This window comes from Notamacropus eugenii, chromosome 5 (genome assembly GCF_028372415.1).
Source record: "Notamacropus eugenii isolate mMacEug1 chromosome 5, mMacEug1.pri_v2, whole genome shotgun sequence".
Taxonomy (NCBI): Eukaryota; Metazoa; Chordata; class Mammalia; order Diprotodontia; family Macropodidae; genus Notamacropus; species Notamacropus eugenii.
In genome coordinates this window covers 13015255-13033372 of record NC_092876.1, presented here as the reverse complement: position 1 = coordinate 13033372, position 18118 = coordinate 13015255, and the positions used below count along the sequence as shown (strand labels likewise).

Here is an 18118-nt window from a genome sequence, read left to right as displayed (position 1 = left end):
GCCTGGGAGTGAGGAGCAGCGAGGGGGGAGGGGGGCGGGAAGGGGAGTCTCTGGACTACAACCCCCACCAGGCATTGCACCAGGTGCCCTTAGGGCCGTAGGGCCAGTGCCCAGAGCGCTGCTGGGAGAACAAGTTTCCAGATGTGGGAGGGGCCAGCCCCACCCTGGCCTTACCTGGGCACTCAGATTTCCAGCCTGCCGTAACCCCCGGGGCAGAGATTGAGAATGGAGCCCCAAGGAGGATCTGGGGTGGATTGGATCCCCCGGGCACCAGAACCAGGTCGGTGGGGGCAGAGGGAGAGAAAGGGGGCCTCTGTAAAGGAGGCGGGGAGTCATAGACTCAGAATCTGTCCCAGGTCCTCTGAAAGGAAGAAGGAAGTGTCCTGGAGTCCCAGGGCAAAGTTCTAGTGGGGGAGGGAAGGGACACCAGGGTCCCCAGAGAGGGCCAGGTCTAAGGAAAGAACTTCTGGGTGGCTTAGGGGGTTAGGCTGGGGCAGGGGATGGCGGGATCCCTGTGAACATGGGGGAGGAGTTGTTAGGTACTAGAAAAAATGAGGAAGGCTTGGTTCCCTCAGAGGAGGTGGATGCCCAGAATCCTGACAGGAGGGATGGGGATGCCTGGATCTCCCAGTGGAAGGAACTTAAGTATCAGAGTGAATAGAACCTGGGGAGAGGAAGGCTTAGATCCCCAAAAGAAGGGATCCCTGAGGGGGCTGGGGTAACAGGATCCTGGGAAAAGGTTTGCCTCAGACCAGAGACATGAGCTAGGAGAGTGGCCCCCTTCCCTCCTCTGCATGTCCGTGAGCCCTCACCGTGCTTTCTGTTGCTGGTACACCTTAGGCCCATCACTGTCTACACTACTGAGTGAGCTCCCTAGTTCTGCCACAGTGAGATACAGAGGGCCAGGTGTTCCTCCCTGGGGAGACCCAGAGCCACCTCTGGAGCAGAGGGGGCAAGAGAGCTTGTCACAAAGGAAAACTGCCCCCGGGACATCCCCAGAGGAACCCCCAGAATCCCATGTCCTTCGAGAGCTGCCCTGGCCCATTGATGCCAAACGGCTTCTGTGGTGAGAGCCTCTCCCTAACCTAGTTTCTGCCTCACTTTTTCCCCTCCCTCTAACTCTGGCTCTGAGGGGTGGCTCTCCCATGCCTCTATCCCCCTGCCTGGTATTGTTTTTTTCTCTCTCCTCTTCTGTTTTTTCAAGTCCCTTCATCTCTGCTCACCTCTCCCCAGGAAGCTTCAAGCAAGAAGGCCAACAAAGCCAGTGTCAGGCATTCGGGGATCCAAGGGGACCCTGCTACTGGGTCGAACTTGGGCTCACTTGGCTGGAGCCCCAAAGATGCTGGTACCCTGGAGGAACATACTGACAAAGATTGGGGGTGAGTGGGGCCAATGGGATACCTGGGCTCCCCAGTGGGGTCTGAACCATGAAATTCTTAACATTCTTCTCCCTCCAGGCCAGTATGGGGCAGGTACTGAGTCCTACTTTGGACTACTTCGCTTCCTGCTTGGTTTGAACATTCTGGGGGCCTTGTTCCAAGGAGTTCTGACCCTGCTGCCCCTCCTCCTGTTGGGTCCCATCCCAGGGCCACCCTCATCTAAGCATTGTGGTCCCTACAACCCCGTGCCCAAAGGCCTCATAGACTACCCCATGTACCTCACCAATCTACTCTCTGGGGAGGTAAGGATCCCTTCACCCTGAATATCTGCCCCACCCCATCCTCAGCACCTGTCTCCTAGAATTAGACCTCAGAACTTCAGAGTAGAAGGACATCTTGAATCCAGTCCCATTTTAGAGGAAGAAATTGAGGCTGTCAGAGGGTAAGGGTGACTGGTGGTCACTGATTAGACAGAGTGGGCTCTGATCTCAAACCCAGGTCACCTGGTTCCCCGTCCTAGGCTCTCCCCTTTCTGCACAGGTCCACCGCTGGCCATTTTTGTCTCTGTACCTTCCCCTTGTTTTACTCAGGGTCATCTGGAGTGGTCCCCCCTTTTCTATGGTTTCTATCCAGTCGAACTAACAGGTGGCACCTTCCAGCTGCCAGTCGCCTACCTGTTGTCCACATTTGTCTCCGGTCTCCTCTGCCTTTTCCTGATCCTCCGCAGGTAGGATTTTCCAAGGACTCTGGGTCCAGACCTTCCTTCCCAGCTTCCAGAGTTCCCACCTCTCCATAAATCTCCAGCACCCTTAAGCCCACTCTCACCCTGCCCTCCTCCCAGGTCGGTGTCAGGACTGAAGCAGACCCTGTTGAGCGAGTCTGGGGCTCTGACCAGCTATAGCCACCGTGTCTTCTCTGCTTGGGACTTCGGACTCCAGGGCACCGGCCCAGTGGAGCTTCGCAGGCGAGCGATTCGCTATGAGCTGCAGGTGCTTCCAGGGCAGCAGAGAGAGCAGGACCATGGACAGAACCCAGAAGCCTAGGCTGGGGCTGGGGGACAAGGCTTGGGAAACCAGGAGGGCCTCAGTAGAGAGGGCGACGGAGACTTAGACTGGAGGAGATTAGACCTGAGAGCGCAGGAGACTTGAGCAGGGTCGTGGGAGGACGGGGGGAGGGACTTAGAATGGGGAGGGAAGTCGCAAGGGAAGGGCCGACTGCCAGCCTTCCCTCAGGCTCGGGCGCTTGAGGTTGGTTCTCTGCCACAGGTAGAGCTGGAGGAGGACTTGATGAGGAAGCGAGCAAAAGCCCGGACCGGGGCGCAGTGGGTCGGTTTGTGGGTGGCTAGGATAATGCTCAACCTGCTGGTGCTGGCTCTGCTCGCGGCGGCCTTCTATGGGGTCTACTGGGCCACGGACCCCTACAAGAATCTGCAGGTGTGGCCCAGATGCCGAAGGGATGGGACCAAGAGAGAAGGTGCAGGGGACCCGGGGTTCTGGGAGGAGCTGAGACCCTGAGGGCAGGGACAGTGTCCTGCCAGGTCTGCTCCCCAGCCCCTCTCTCCCACCTCAGGAGGATCCTGTGGTCCAGGCGACCCCGATGCTGAAGCTCCTCGTCGCCTACCTACCGTCCATTTTCATATCCACGGCAAACCTTGTCCTGCCTTCCGTCTTCACCCTTATCACTAGCCTGGAGGGCTACAGGCGGAGCCGCCAGGTCCTACTCATCCTTCTCAGGTGACCCAGTCAGGGGGACAGGCTCTGGGTTCAGAACTAGCGCCTTTAACACCCAGCTTGGGCTCCACCATCACTTCACACTCCACCTTCCCTTCCTCCCACCCAGGACCGTGTTTCTCCGCCTGGCCTCCCTCGTGGTCCTGCTCGTGTCCCTCTGGAATCAGATCACTTGTCAGGGCAATCCCAAGGCTGAGGCCTGCAATACGTGTGGCTATGACTACAGCAAGCTACCGGTGATGCCAGCATCCCAGAGAAGGGGACAAGGCTGGGAACATGCGGGCCTCCGGGGGGCGGGGGGGAGGGGGAGGAGCAGGCCCTGGGAAGGGGACGCCGGGGGCCCAAAGGCAGAGACCGGGGGAGAGGACATCTGGAGCCTCAAGGAGGCAAGGGCCAGGGATTCAAGGTTCCCCCGGGGGCGGGAACCTGGAGAAGGGGTGGCCTTGGGTTTTACCTGACCGACCCCCAACCGCATCCCCAGTGTTGGGAGACTCGGGTGGGGCAGGAAATGTACAGGCTGCTGCTGTTTGACCTGCTGACCTGCTTGGCCGTCCCTCTGCTGGTCCAGTTCCCGCGCAAGTACGCTCGGGTCCCACCTCCAACCCGCACCTCTCCCTGGATCTTCTTAGCAGCCCTGAGCTCATCCTCCCTCCTGGCCAGATCCCCCCTCACCTCCCTCCCCCGTCCTTAATTCCAGAAATCCATTGTTTTCATCAGTTCTATGGGAGCCAACCCTCCAATAGACCCCGCCTCCTCTCCCTGGGATTGATTTGGGCTTGGAAGGAGTGCGTGGAGGCGGAGCAATTAGAGGAGTGCTGGATGCCCATTGGGTGTCCAGACCAGGGACATGGCAAGCCTGGGAGTTGAAGGGAAAATCCGGTACTGGACTAAGGCAAGCCTGAAGCCGGATTATCCTCCCGTTTCTTTTCCAGACTCCTGGGCGGTATGTGCGGGGGCCGTCTGGGCCGTCTGGTGGGGACCATGGAGTTCCAGGTCCCGGAGGAGGTGCTGGGGCTGGTGTACGGGCAGACGCTGGTCTGGGTGGGGGGCTTCTACTGTCCCCTCCTGGCGCTGCTCAACACAGCCAAATTACTGCTCACCTTCTACCTAAAAAAGGTGAGGGGCGTGCCCTTGACTCCTGGGATTCGGATGGAGTGGAGGAGGGGGCGGTGGCGGCCGGGGAGGGAGAAGAGGGCTGCCTTGGGACCGCGCCCGGGCCCCTGACCACTGCCCTGACCGTCCCCGCAGTTCACACTCTTCGCCTTCTTCTCTCCGGCCCCTCGCACCTTCCGGGCCTCCACTGCCAACTTCTTCTTCCCGCTGGTCCTGCTCCTGGGCTTGGCCATCTCGGCGGTCCCCGTGCTCTACGGCATTTTCGTGTGAGTGCTGAGGGCGCCCTCCTTCCCCACGCCCCTCCCACGAAAGCCTGCCGTGCTCCTGGGCCAGGTGCGCCCCGAGCCCTGCCAGGCGGGAGCCAGGCCCCCACGGAGCTCCCAACACGGTGTCTCTTGAGCCTGGTCTTATTTTACAACAAGTAGGAGGCAGAGGCAGAGCCAGAACCGACGGGGCACGGACGGCGCTGGGATTCACAGCCCCCACTGATTCCTCTTTCTAGGATCCCGCCGTCCAGGCTGTGTGGCCCCTTCCGAGGTCAGCCGAACATTTGGGCTGCCGTACCTAACGCCATCCAGGGCCTGTCCCGGACTGCCCGGGACTTCCTCTTCTTCCTGGGGACCCTAAGCTTCGCGGTGCCCCTGATGCTGGTGTCAAGGTGAGGCAGGGACGCCCAGGGCGAGCGCCTCCAAAAGGGAGAAGACCCTGGGGCCTCCCTTCATGTCCCCTCTCCCCACAGCGTCCTGATGGTCTACACCCTGACACTGGCCAGCTCCTATGGCCGCCTGGTGTCCAAGCTGAAAGGGCATTTACAGATGGTGAGAGGACGCTAAGGGACGGGACGGGGCTGGCCGGGCATCATCGTTTGCCCGTTCATTGGCTGCGTCTCCCTTGTCCTCAGGAAAGCGAAAGTAAAGTGCTGCTGGCCCAGAGGATTGTGCAGCTCAGCGAGAAGGAGCGGGACCTCTGATCCGCCGCCGAGAGCCTCGGGAGCCCAGGACTGGGACGCACGAAGACTACAAGTCCCAGGAGACCTCGGGGCAGAGGTGCCCCGGGGGCTTCTGGGAGACAGGCCAGATGGCCGGACTGAGGCCAGGAGGAGTGGGGTGCAAGGGCCGCCTGGGCTCTCGAGTCCCAAGCCGAAGCCTTCTCAATAAACGTAGCCTCGTCTCCTAGGCTCTTCTTTCGGCTCCGCCTCCTGAGCTCTTTTGGATCGGGGAAAGGCGGTGGGGCGGGGCGTGATAAGGACTAGCCAATCATTGCCTAGATCCGGGACAGGGGCGGGACCACCAGGAAGAGCCACGACTGCGCATCATCTTCCTGGGAGACTGGGTCCCTTCGACCAATCAGCGCCTGGGGTGGAGAGGCGGGGCGCGTTCACAAGGCAGGCAGCTTCTACCAATAGAGGGAAGCCCGGTTAAGAGGACGGGCCGGGGGCGGGCCCAACAACACTCGGAAGGAAGAAGCCGCGTGCGGAACCATGAATATCCTCCCGAAGAAGAGTTGGCATGTTCGAAATAAGGACAACGTAGCCCGTGTACGGCGGGACGAAGCCCAGGCCCGGGACGAGCAGCGGGAGCGGGAGCGGCGGGCGCTGCTGGCCCAACAGGAGGTACGAGGCCCGGCGGCGAGAGCGCAGGCGCGATCCAGGTGGGGCGGGCGCCGTTGCGCATGCGCGAGAGGATTCCTCCGGGAATGAACCTTGGGGAATTGGCGGGGAGGGGCGGGCCGCGGGCCGCAGCCTCACCGCGTACCTGGGGTGGTGCCGCAGGAACGATGGCCCAGGCGCGCCGCGGGGTTGTGGGGAAGGGAGCGCCGAGCGTCCTCCTGGCCTGCCCCGCCGGCGCCCCCCACGAGTGGACCGTGGCCCCCAGGTAGCAGCTCGGGCCGGCCTGAGCAGTGTCCGTGGATGGGTGGGGCCCACAGGTGCCCCGCTTGCCTGTCGCGGTGTGCGCCCAGTCCTTCCCCTGCTGCCCCGGGTCCACCGAGCCCCCTGCCCTTTCCCCGGCTAGGCTCGTCCCCACGGGGAGCGCGCGGGCTCGTCTGTGGCACGGCCGGAGGGCGGGGTGGCCAGGGCGCGCGCTCACGTTCTCCCCTTCCAGGCCCGGACCGACCTCCTGCGGAAGAGAGCCCGTCCTGCGGCGGGCACGCAGGCGCCCCAGGAGGGCCCCCGCCCCGTGGACCTGTTTCGGGAGCTGGTGGAGGAAGGGAAAGGGGCGACCCACGGCAACAGGGAGTACGAGGAAGAAAAGAGGCAGGCCCAGGTACCGCCCCGGGGCCGGCCACGAGTGGCAGCGGGGCACGGGCGGCAGCCGGGCCCTTGCCCAGCCCTCCCCTGACCGCTCCTCTCTCCCCCAAAGGAACAACGGGAGAAGGCCCTGGGGGTCCTGACCTACCTGGGCCAGAGCGCTGCTGAGGCCCAGACTCAGCCCCCATGGTACCAGCTCCCTCCCGAGCCCAGGGGCACGCAGCGCAGCCCCGCAGCCGACGAGAGAGCCAAGAGCCACCTGGACCCGCTCCGGGAGCTGAAGAGGCAGCTGGGCAAGAAGAGGGGGACCCCAGGGGGCGGCCTTCCCAAGGAGCCGGAGAAGCGGCGCCCCCGGAGGTAAGGGGCACCTCCGGGGGTAAGGGGCGCCCCCGGGGGTAAGGGGCGCCTCCGGGGGTAAGGGGCGCCCCCGGGGGTAAGGGGCGCCTCCGGGGGTAAGGGGCACCTCCGGGGGTAAGCGGCACCCTCGGAGGTAAGCGGCGGCCACGGGAGTAAGGGGCACCTCCGGGGGTAAGCGGCGCCCCCGGGGGTAAGGGGCGCCCCCGGGGGTAAGGGGCACCTCCGGGGGTAAGCGGCGCCCCCGGGGGTAAGCGGCAGCGCTCTGGCCTCGGGCTCGGGCCCACCCCCCACACCACGGTGCTCAGGCCTGTCCCTCGTTGGCAGCCCTGGGGGAGCCTCCCTGGAGCAGCTGCGGGCAGAGCGGCTGAGGAGAGAAGCGGCGGAGCGGGCCCGGGCAGAGGCCCTGCTGGCCAGGACGTGCGGGGAGCCCGCGGAGGAGGAAGAGGCGGACGAGCGCAAGAGGCGCTACAACTCTCAGTTCCACCCCCAGCTGGCCCGGCCCCCCGCGCGAGGACTGCGGACGTCATATAAAACTATTTATTCATAAATATCTTCCAAAATGAAAATAGGTTTACGAAAAACAAGTCCTTCCCCGGCTGGGGAGGGGCGGGGAAGGCGAGTCCCTGGCCCTGAGCCCGTCCCCTGCCCCAAGTGCTGGGGGCAGGCAGGCGGGCTGGGGAGGGGGGGAGGGGCAGCAGGCAGGGGTCACTGCAGGTCCCGGTCCTCCAGGTAGCGGTACTCGAAGGTGAACCCCTCCTTCTTCCGCTGGCCCCACTTCTCATAGTCAAAGTAGATGTAGGTGCCCTGGGGAGACAGGGAAAGGCAGGGGTCAGACCACGCGGTCCAAAGGCAGCCGGGGCCTCCGTGTCATCTCAGCAGAGAAGGGGCTGATGGCAGAAGCTGCGAGCTGCCGGTCAGGGGCCAGGGCCGGGCCCCTCTGGAGCCCCTGGCCTTTGAGGTTCACAAGTGCCGGAAATGCTCTATTTCAGCGGAGCATGGACAGTAAAAACAATGTGCTTCCCTCCAAGCTCACGTTGTCCTCAAAAGCTATCCAGGACAAGAGAGCAGGCTAAGAGCCACAATCACCTCAATTTACAGTGGAGGAGGGACTCATCAGATGGAGTGCTCTGGTGCCAGAAGAGCCAATTGGGGGGAACGCTTCCTTTATGACCTGATGCAGAAGCAGGAGAAACACCCTTTCTAAGACTTAGAAACTACATGGCAGAATGGCTATCTACCAACTACCCTCTGAACAAGTGCGGGACCCAGGGTGCAGACTGAGATGTGGAGGTTTTAGACATGGCCAATTTAAAAATTTGATCTGCTGGACAATGCCTATCCTCACGGTAGTTTTTCTTTTCACCTCAGACAGAATGTCTGTTTTTTAAAGAAAATTGGAGAGAGGGGAACTAATGCCCCCAACACTGAGGCAGTGGTGAAAGTAAGGAGTGGCATTCAGAAAAACCAACCTGGACTACTGCAGTACCCTAAATGATAAAATAGATCTTGGAATCTCACAATTTTGTTATAAAATAAGTGACCTGAGACCAATGAATCTCCCCCTTTCTGCCTATTTTACCGATGTCGAGCTAAAGGCTCCCTCCTTAGGCCTGGGCTCCCAATCTTTTGGCATCTTTGAGGGTCGCTCAGCAAGTCGCCCCACTCTGACGCTTCACCTTCTTTGTGTCCAGGACCCCTTCTCAGAATCATGTTTTTAAATGCATAAAACAAAATGCTTGGGGTAACAAGGCAACGCTACTGAACTGAAGCCAAGGTGACAGAGCACAGGTTAAGAAGGCCCTGCTTGGTAGAGGCAGCCGAAGGTACCACCACCACAGAATTCATCCCAAGGCAGGCGGGGGCACTTCTCCCCACCCCCTTCCTGGGAGGGTGGGAGGAGCCTGTTCAAGGAAGCGCAGGCTTTGGGGGGAGCCAGGGGTCCCTCACCTGCTCAAACTCATCTGTGATGGTCTTGGGCTCCTCATGCCGCTGAAACCACATCATGTATTTGGTGTGAAATCGCCAGGACTGCTTCTTAAGGGCCTTGGCAGCCAAGTACTGAGCCTTCGTGCCCTGGCAGGGGTCAAAGGGCAGGGGTCAGGGCCCCCCAAGGATGGCCTTTGTCAGGGTGCCAGGGACGGCTGGGTGGAGCCATGGGTTTAAGGAGGGGCCGACCCTTCCCTCTGCCACCCTACCTCCAGATAGTAGAAGATGAAGAACAGGGTCTCCGTGGAGAGGCGCTGGTAGAATTCCACTGTGTCTGAGTGAGGCGGTGGCATCTGATGGTGGTACAGCGGGGTTGGGCATGGGTTCCGAGGCAGGTACTGCCTATCAAGGGCAAGGCAAGTGGGATGGTCAAGACAAGCCTTGTTCCTGGGCCTTGGGGTCAGTGGGAGACCCCACTCCCTCAGGCTGCAGTGACCGACACATCCAGCCCCCCAGCAGTGTCCATCCCTTCTTGCATGGTGACTTCCCAGCATTCTCACCACCTGCACCCCAGCCCCTCCCACTCTCCCCCTCAGATGCACACTGCCCACAAGGACCCCGTGGGACCATTCCATGGTCACCCCTTAGGCATCCAGGTTCTGTCCCAAAGGACTGGAGCCCTCCCTCCTCAAGCAGTCCAGGCCCAGCTCCCTCCAGTCCCTCAGGACTTGGGAACCCCCAACTACAATCTCCACCCCCCCAATGACCCACTTATCCACGAGTCCAGCCTCTTCCACAGACCCCAGACACTACAACAGGCTACTTTGCCTCATCCCCTCTGCCACGGGCCCCAGGCACGCACTCACCTGATTCGTTCTGAGTCTGAAGGGTGGGGCATGTGGTGCCAAGCAGCCTCCTCCATGGCCTGCTGGTAGAGCTGCTCCTTGGTGAGGGCCACAGGCCCCAGAGGGCAGACACCCAGTGACAGGGGGATGTTGACCTCAGACAGTTGCAGGGGGGGCTGGGCTGAGGCTGGAGGGGCCGAACTGCTGCCCAGGAGCATGTCTGAGTGAGAAGGCCAGGAAATGTCTCGAGGAGACTCTCCAGCTGGGCCCCCCTCTCGGCCCAGCTTCCCCAGGGCACCCACTCACCACGCTCAGCCAAGTGCAGGGCAGGTACAGGATCCTCAATGCCAGAGCTGATGGCTGCCCGCTCTGCCATGGACTTCAGAGAACTCAGGGGCTCAGGAGCCTGGGGTGGAGGGAGCCATAGTGAGCCAGAGCATACAGAGAGAAAACAGAGGAGGGGGATTTGGTGTCCTTTCCATACGCTGCCTCTGCCAGGGGCGGGAAAGGGGAGGTCAGGATACAGACATCCCTCATAGAGGCACAGGCCTGACTCCTCTCCCAGGTGTTGGGGAGGCCTGGGGATGTTCGCAATGGACCTCAGCAAGAGGTCATGAGGCTTACAGTCCCCTCCCTGCTCCCATTTGCAGAGAAAGAAGTTCAGGCTGAGGGAAGGGACAGGACTTGGCTTAAGATGGGAAGGTGCCAAGGGAGGTTCTCATTGGAGTGGTCCAGAGACCAGGAGATGCGGTGGGAGGCTCTCACCTTGATCTCTGGGGCTGTGCTGAACTGGGGGGGGCCATTGAGCAGGGCCCCAGCTGCCTTGGGCTCACTGAAGCTGGGTGTCGGGGAGCTGGGAGGGTTCACAGGCAGGGGCACCAGGAGGCTGGGTCCTCCAGCACCGCTCCCTGAGCCCCCGCCCACACCCCCTGCCCCGGCTGGGGCCGCTCCAGCCGCCTCCTTCCTGGGTGTGGAAGAGACAGCAAGACAAGGAAGTGAGGGCCCACGCAAATACAAGGAAGAAGGGCACAGTTCTGGAGCGCTAATGAGAAATAAGAGCTGCCTCTGGGACCAGTGGCCAAGAGATGCCTGGACCCTTCTGAGTACTCCCAAGGAAGTGCCTCCCCCCTTCAGGAAGCCAGGGGCCCTCTGGGGAGGCTCCCAAGCTTCTGCCTTCCCGGCCAGCTGGGACCCAAAGAGCACCCCAGTGGGAGCCCATAGGGACCAAGGGGAGTGGGGCATCCAGAAGCCCTCTCCCTGCCTCAGCCTCCCGTGTCCCAGGGCTCTGACTCACGTGGTGGTGGGTGGTGGGTTATGGGGGCCCGGGGGGGGACCCAGGGCTTGGCTGCTGCTGCTGCTGCTCCCGCTGCTGCTCAGGCTCAGCTCGGATGAATTATCAGCCACCACGGAGCTATAGCCTAAGGGGCGAGGGACAGAGCATCGGGTGGAAAAGCTCTCTCGGCTGCTGCTTTCCCGACATGTCGTCCTTCCCCCCTCCAGCTCCCCACTCACTGGTGGCCCCGTTCTGCTTGCTACTGCTCCCGCCAGGCTGGACGCTGGGTGGCCTGGGCTGAGCGGAGCCGGCGCTTGGGGCAGGAGGAGCGACAGCCTGGGCGTACGGGGTGGGGGTGCTGGCATTGTGGCCTGGGGCAGGGTTGGCTTTGGGAGGCACCACGGGAGCCCCATTGCTGCCAGGCCCGTTGCCCAGCGCAGGGGGTGGGGGGGCAGGCCCAGCTGGATAGCCGGACGGCACAGCAGGGGACTGTGGATGGTGGTTGCTGTGGACAGGCTTGGAACCATTCTTGGCTGGAGACTGAGGGAGAGAGAAGAGAGAGCAGTCAGGGCCCAGAGGGAGAAACAGCGTCCCTCCAGCACCGGGTTCAGATGGAGAGAGAGTGGCCCCACCTGGCTCACTTCACTGTCTGTGGACCGTCCTCTCTTCTTGTCATCTTCAGAGTTTTCCTAGGATTCAGAAGACAGAGTTAGGGGGTCTGAAGAGACTCATGTCCCGACCTCGGCCCCACCCCCTCAGGAAGCCATCCGTGTGGTCTCCTTGTCATCCCTTAGGGACCTCAAGATCCAGAGGTCCGGCCCTGCCCCTCCCAATCAAAGATGTTTCTCAAGAAAATAAACGCTCAGTTTCTCCCATTTGTTTTAATTCTTCTATGCAACGTAACTATGGGAAAAATGTATTTAATAGGAATGTATGTGTAGAACCTATATAAAATGGTGTGCCATCTTGGAGAGAGAGGGGAAAAAAATCTGGGTTATATGGTAGTGACTGTGGAACACTGAAAATAAGTAAAAACAGTAATAAATGCTCCTTGTTCACTGTGGAGAAAAGGTTCCTGCCCTCCCTCCATACTCAGCTCACCGTAGTGCAGTTGGCTGGACTGGGCGGGATAGGAGAGCTGGAGGTGGTGGAGGTGGGTGTGCTACTGGACTGATTAAAGATCTCATCCTCCATGTGGCTGTGGGTCGGGGGTGAGGTGGCGACCAGCGCCTGCGCTGTGGTGGAAGAGAACGTGGCCAGGCTCCTGACCCCCTGCCTCAGAGCCAGGCCCCCAGAGCCCTCCCTGCGCGCCCCACGGCTCCTTACGAATGTCCTCGAGATCAAGGTCATCATAGAGGAACTCATTCTCCTCAAAGTCCGGGTCCTGAGAGGAGTCCACGTAATATTCCACATCGTCCTTGATCTTCCGAATCGAGTCCACCAGGATGGAGTCATTGTCCAGCATGCGCAGGATGGTCTCCAGCATGCGCACGTGGTAGCGGTGCTTCTCGATGTGGCGCTTCAGGCCCTCGATCCGATCCTGCTTCTGTGGACAGCCATGGGAGAGCTGGTTCAGGCCCCCGCACCCTCAGCACCACCCCAGGCCCTACGGGATCCAGGCCTTACACAACCCTGAGACCCAATCTAGACCAAGAGACCCTGGGATCCAGGCCCTAAGGACCCCAGGGGCCCAGGTTGGACCAAGAGACCCCAGGAGTTAGGCCATACAAAGCCCAGAACTTGAGCCCAGTTGCTAAATGACAGACATTGGTAGCCAGTTGTCCAGCACCCACAGACCTCCCCATACTAGAACCAGAATTATTCTCAGGGCAAGAGAGAATACAGCAGCACAGGTGTGAAACTACACAAAGGAAAGGGGACGGCAAAAGTGCAAGTGTTTGAACACAAACACGAACACACTACATACATGCACATACTTCAAAACACACCAACTCTGCTCTTTGAGACCCCAGATTCTGAGCTCCCAGCCCCCATCTCCCCAGACTCCCTCACTCTTACAAGCCCAGAACTCCTGGGCTTACACAGTGGCCAAGCCAGACCCTCACCAGCCAGCCACAGCTCTCACACTCTCAGGCTGGTCTCCTAAGTCTCCATCAGCCAAACCAGCAGCCCCCATGTACACCAGCTTCCAGGTCCCAGTACCCAGAGACCAGAGACTCTGAGGCTTATAGACATTAGCACCAACAATCCTAGCTCCTAGGACAACTCACACTCAGAGGTATCAACTTCCAAGCTCCCTGCCCTCACCCTACACACCCCAAGCATAGGGTCTAGTTAGTGACATAATCGTTCCAGTTCTAATTTGTTCCCCAACTTTTAAACCTTTGCCTCCAGGCCCCCAAGTCCCAAAGAGCCTCCAGCACCGGCCACCAGCACTTCTTACATGCCCACTCTATACCAGATGCTGTGCCAGGTTCTGGGAGTACAAAGACCCCATCAACCAGGCCCCCAGAGTCTACCCAGATCTTGGTTTCCTCATTCCTAGCATCCAGACTGTCAGCCTTCACATACACCAGCATAAAGGTTCCCCCTCGTTTAAGGTCTTGGAACTGTTTGAATGACCATTTGTGGAGATGTTGGAATGGAGATTATTGTTCTGGTATAGGTCACAATAAATATCGGCTGAGACCCAAACACTAAACATTCCAGAAAGTGAACACAGCATCCAAAGTCCTTAGAATCTTGGCTTCCAGTCCCCAGACCTGACCTCACCTTTGAAGTCCTACAGACCAAAGCACAGGGGTCCCCAATCCTTGGACATCAAGTAGCAGATTCCTAGCATCTTTCAGGACACCAGTATTCCTAAAGTCTAGTACCTGAACTCGAAGGTTGTCCTTTGTCGACACCAGCATCTGAATCCCCAGCTCCATCCCACAGCATTCAGCCCTCCAGTCTCTACATTGGCCCCTAGCTGCCAGTTGTCTAACAAGCAAAGACCTCATATGAGGCCGCTAGCCCCCACAGCCCCTGGGGTACAGCCACCTACAAACAGAACATCCCTCAATCTGGGCCTCTAGATCCCGCCACAGGCAAGAATGCCCCTGGCTTCTATCTGGTGCTTTTCACGTGGACCCCAGTGCCCAAGCTCTAAGCTCCTGTAACCCCCACATGCCACAAAGCTTGGCAGGCAGACCAAAAAGCTCCACAAAGCCCCTCAAACACCATGGGGAACAGACCCTGTGCTGCCCTATAGGTGACAATGCTGCCAAGCCCCTCAGACTCTGGCACCTTCAATCCAGACTCCCAGACTCTCCAAACTCATGTCAGGCCAGCATCCCTGGGAGCACTCTGCATTCAAACCTGCAGCCCCCAAGGACCCAAATGTCCCTAGAGATAGCACCTCTGCCCATCCTGGTGGCACCCCTACCCATGGAGCCTGCTGGCTCTAGCCCTCTGCTTCCCCAACTCACGTCCTTATCCCCTTTCTTCTTCCGGGTCTGCACAGATAGCGACTCTACTTCACTCTCAAACTGGTCCACCTGCATGTTGAGGGTGTCGATGGTATTCTGGGCAGAGAACGAAGGAAGCAAGGCAGCGATGAGCCCAGGGCTGCCATGCAGTCAGCTAGGCTCCCCATCCTCACCCGGGGTCCACACTCACAGTGAGCCACTGGCCGACCTCCTCCTTCTCCTTCTGGGCCGGGTCCACCTTCTGGGCTAGGCCAAGCCCCTCTTTACTGTAAGCTTTGGTCTTTGTTTCCCGTTCTACAACCTTGAATCGCTCCATTTGCTGTGGGCACAAAAGAGGAAGGCTGTGCACACCAGGCCCAACCTCTGCACATTATGCCCGACTCTGGCCCCAGCCTGGCCAGTCTCCCAAGATTACCCTCCTCCTCCTACCGTCTCGATGAGCTTCCGGTTGTCGATGAGCTGCCGTTTGTCCTTGATTTCGTTGGAAGCTACCCATGTCTTGATCTGGTCCCTCAGCCGCTGGAGGAGAGAGAAGTGGGAGTCAGAGGGGGCATGTCCACAGCCAGAGCCCCAGGTCCTGCTGTTCCTCCCATCTCCCACCACACTGCAGCAGCCCCCCAGAAACCATTCCCTGCTGAACCTCATGCGGTGCACTGGCCACCTCCCACAGCACACACTTGAAATCCTGGACTGTAGGCTCCTCAGAAAAGGGGCCGAGCAGGAAGGCATTGGAGATATTTTTACCTAAGACTTTCCCCTCTACAGCCCACCATCAGTCTTGGCCAGGAGACCTCCAGAGATGGCAAACCCCCTACAACCTTTGCTTTACACACGCAGCAGACAAGTGGTAATTGAGCTGCCCTCTCTCCTAGCAGACAGATTCCCATACTCGGGTCGCAGGCCTACACACCACCTCCCACACACCTGTAGCTTCTTAATCTCCTTCTTCAGGTCAGCCTCGTACTTCTCCTTCTGGTTGGCATTTGCTGCATTGTGAAGCTGATAAAGGAGGAAGATCAAGGCTCTGAGGGAGCCTCAAGCCTATGCCCTATGTCTCAAGGTCATGCCAAGTAAAGTGCCAACAGATGGAAAGCAAAGGATAGGCTTAAGAGAAAAGCGGTCTCTCGCCTTGATTGTTTGGGGACCCACACCCCTTCAACTTGATACCAGTCACAAAACTTCCCCCCAAGGACCCAGGGGTCCAGCCTCCCAGCCTCCGCCCCCTCAAGGACTCAGGGGTCCACCCTCCCAGCCTCTGCCCTCTCAAGGACCCAGGGACGTCAGCCTCCTTCCACCCAGTCTCGTCACCTTCTGCCAAATGTCCTCAAACTGCTCAACTCCTTCGGACACCTTCTTGAGGCAGCGATCAATCTCACCTGGGGTGATGATGAGAGAGTCATGGGGCCGGTGGAGTCGGGCTCGGGGGTGGGAAGGAGAAGAGGACAGGAGGGGACCCCGTACCTTGGAGTTTTCGCTTATCTGCCATCTTTCCTGCCCTAGAGACACCTGCTCTTCATGCTCCCAGAGTCAGATACTGCAGAGGGAAGGGAACAGAGGTCAGGCCTGCGCCCCTCCTGTCAGGATTTCAGCTCCTGGGAGCCTCCCACTAGCACCCCACCTCCTCCTGGCTGGCTCTCCCCGCACAGCTCAGGGGGGACAGCCCTGTGGGGGTCAGGAATAGGAAGAGGATTCCCCCTCCGCCTGCCAGCCAGGAAGGCTACAAAAGGGAGAGAAGCCTTCCCAAGCCTGACTGAGACATATGGTAGGGCAGTGACTGCACCAAGGTCTGTCATTCCTTCTCTGGAGCCTGGCGACTTTGGAGAAGGCAGACTTTCCTACCCAGGGCGCCCACGATGGACCCCAGTGGGGACTGACATAAGGGGAAGTGCCCTGGGGGGAACATCCCTTGGACAGCACTGCCTGGCCCCCCAGCCAAACACTAGAGCTCTGGATCCTCCCACCAGGACGTCACCCCAAAAGATAAAGACAAGGCGTGTACCACACCCTCCCAAGGCCAGGAGCTCTAGGACAGGACCAGGGATAGATGGTCCTCCCAGAATGACACCAAGTGTGGGCCCCTAGGAGACCCTTGCTTGGGGGTGCTCTGGGACAAAGGCTGGCTTCAGGCCCCAGAGATGCAGGTCAGGGCACGCCCCCTGGGGATCAGGCTCTGCAGCCGGGGACGCCTGCCCAGAGCAGCTTTGCAGGGGGTTGAGGAGAGGCACAACCCCCTGGAAGGGCTGAGAGCTCCTGGGGGGCCAAGACCCCAGGGTGGGGGGGCGGTTCTGCAGCAGGGCATGAAGCTCTTGGGGGTGGGGCACGACTCCCAGAGGAGGAATGGGCTGGATCTAGGGCAGGGGCACAGTGTTCTTGGGGGCAGGGTGCTCTTGGAGGGCGGGGTGCTCTTGCAGTCACAGTGCTCTTCGGGGGGCAGGTGCTCTTGAGGGCAGGGTGCTCTTGGGGTCACAGTACTCTTGGGGGCAGTGCTCTTGGGGGCACAGTGCTCTCAGGGTCAGGGTGCTCTTGGGGGGCCGGGTGCTCTTGGGGTGAGGGTACTCTTGGGGGCACAGTCCTCTCGGGGTCAGGGTGCTCTTGGGGTGAGGGTACTCTTGGGGGCACGGTCCTCTCGGGGTCAGGATGCTCTTGGGGTGAGGGTACTCTTGGGGGCACAGTCCTCTCGGGGTCAGGGTGCTCTTGGGGGTCAGGGTGCTCTTGGGGGGGGCCAGGTGCTCTCAGGGGCAGGGTACTCTTGGGGGGGCCAGGTGCTTTTGGGGTGAGGGTGCTCTTGGGGGCACAGTGCTCTCGAGGGCAGGGTGCTCTTGGGGGGCAGGGTGCTCTTGGGGGCACAGTCCTCTCAGGGGCAGGGTGCTCTTGGGGGGGCCAGGTGCTTCTGGGGTGAGGGTGCTCTTGGGGGCACAGTGCTCTCGAGGGCAGGGTGCTCTTGGGGGCACGGTCTTTTTGGGGGAAGGGTACTCTTGGGGGGGCCGGCTCCGCGGCACGGGTACGGCGCCCCTCCGGGCGGCAGAACCCCTCGGCCCGGGCAGGGCGGCGCTCTCACCACACAGGCCCGGCGGCTCCTGGCTCCTCGGCGGCTCCTCCGCGGCCTCGAGGGGCCGGGCCTGGGCCAGGCCGGCCTCGGGCTCCCGGCGGCGGGCGGGCGGGCAGAGGGGGCGGCGCCTGGGAGGGCGCCTATCGCGACAGGCCCGGGCGCTCTCGTGACAGCGGCGCGGGCCGGGAAGCGGCTCCCGGGGGACCGGGGAGGGCTCCCGGAGCTCTGGGACCAGTCGCGGCGGCTCCGCTCGCTCGCTCCTCTACGGAAGCGGCCCTGGCCGGCTCCAAGATGGCGGCGGCGGCGGCGGCGGCGGCAGCGGCGGCGGCCTCGTCTGCGCCCCCGGCCCGGCCCCGCCCCGCCCGCGCGCCCCGGCCGCGCCCGCCCATTGGCCGAGCCGCGCCGCTGCGCCCAGACCCCATTGGCCGCGCCGCGGACGACAGCCGCCGATTGGGCGACGCCGAACCCGGCCCGCCTCCCACATCCTCCTCTCCGGACTCCCACCCCTCCAGGCACAACACGCCGGCGCGAGGGCAGACGCGTCAGTCAGGCCGCCGTCGCGACGCCATAGGCTGGCGTTGGTCTTCCCCGCCCCACCTTTCCCCCATTGGTCGAGGGGGCGGAGCCGTGGCCTGCAGCATCAGTCAAAGTCTGTGCCGTTTCACGGGCTCTGGGTAGCGTTCCAGCCTCCTGCCATTGGCCAAGGGAGGGAACCTAGGCAGGGCTTCATTGGTCCCAGCCCTACCCCCCGTGGACAACAACACGGC

General features: G+C 61.0%; 3 protein-coding genes across 4 annotated transcripts; 2 read left to right on the top strand and 1 right to left on the bottom strand.

Moving 5' to 3' along the window:
- Window positions 1–146: 146 nt before the first annotated feature.
- TMC4 (transmembrane channel like 4) lies at window positions 147–5411 on the top strand. 2 transcript variants are annotated; one of them, XM_072607472.1, is made up of 15 exons: window positions 147–280; window positions 841–1066; window positions 1234–1379; window positions 1458–1681; window positions 1970–2106; window positions 2221–2368; window positions 2645–2812; window positions 2949–3112; window positions 3219–3345; window positions 3591–3688; window positions 4042–4225; window positions 4358–4488; window positions 4725–4880; window positions 4962–5040; window positions 5124–5411. In XM_072607472.1, the coding sequence occupies exons 1-15, from the start codon at window positions 226–228 to the stop codon at window positions 5190–5192; spliced, it is 2112 nt and encodes a 703-aa protein (XP_072463573.1). In that variant the 5' UTR covers window positions 147–225; the 3' UTR covers window positions 5193–5411. The 2 variants fall into 2 exon arrangements, with proteins under 2 accessions (XP_072463573.1, XP_072463572.1); XM_072607471.1 differs by having other exon boundaries at window positions 1234–1681.
- A 156-nt stretch (window positions 5412–5567) lies between these two features.
- LENG1 (leukocyte receptor cluster member 1) lies at window positions 5568–8374 on the top strand. The gene is made up of 4 exons (XM_072607488.1): window positions 5568–5834; window positions 6325–6486; window positions 6583–6827; window positions 7152–8374. Exons 1-4 carry the CDS (start codon window positions 5703–5705, stop codon window positions 7372–7374), a joined length of 762 nt encoding a protein of 253 aa, XP_072463589.1. The 5' UTR covers window positions 5568–5702; the 3' UTR covers window positions 7375–8374.
- Window positions 7351–17678, bottom strand: CNOT3 (CCR4-NOT transcription complex subunit 3). The gene is made up of 18 exons (XM_072607473.1): window positions 17361–17678; window positions 15764–15836; window positions 15611–15678; window positions 15227–15301; window positions 14732–14821; window positions 14493–14621; window positions 14303–14398; window positions 12198–12417; window positions 11973–12106; window positions 11504–11560; window positions 11111–11411; window positions 10893–11016; window positions 10364–10562; window positions 9905–10004; window positions 9620–9818; window positions 9023–9155; window positions 8775–8900; window positions 7351–7631 (listed from the first exon to the last, which is right to left on the bottom strand). The coding sequence occupies exons 2-18, from the start codon at window positions 15786–15788 to the stop codon at window positions 7533–7535; spliced, it is 2175 nt and encodes a 724-aa protein (XP_072463574.1). The 5' UTR covers window positions 15789–15836; window positions 17361–17678; the 3' UTR covers window positions 7351–7532.
- Window positions 17679–18118: the final 440 nt, after the last annotated feature.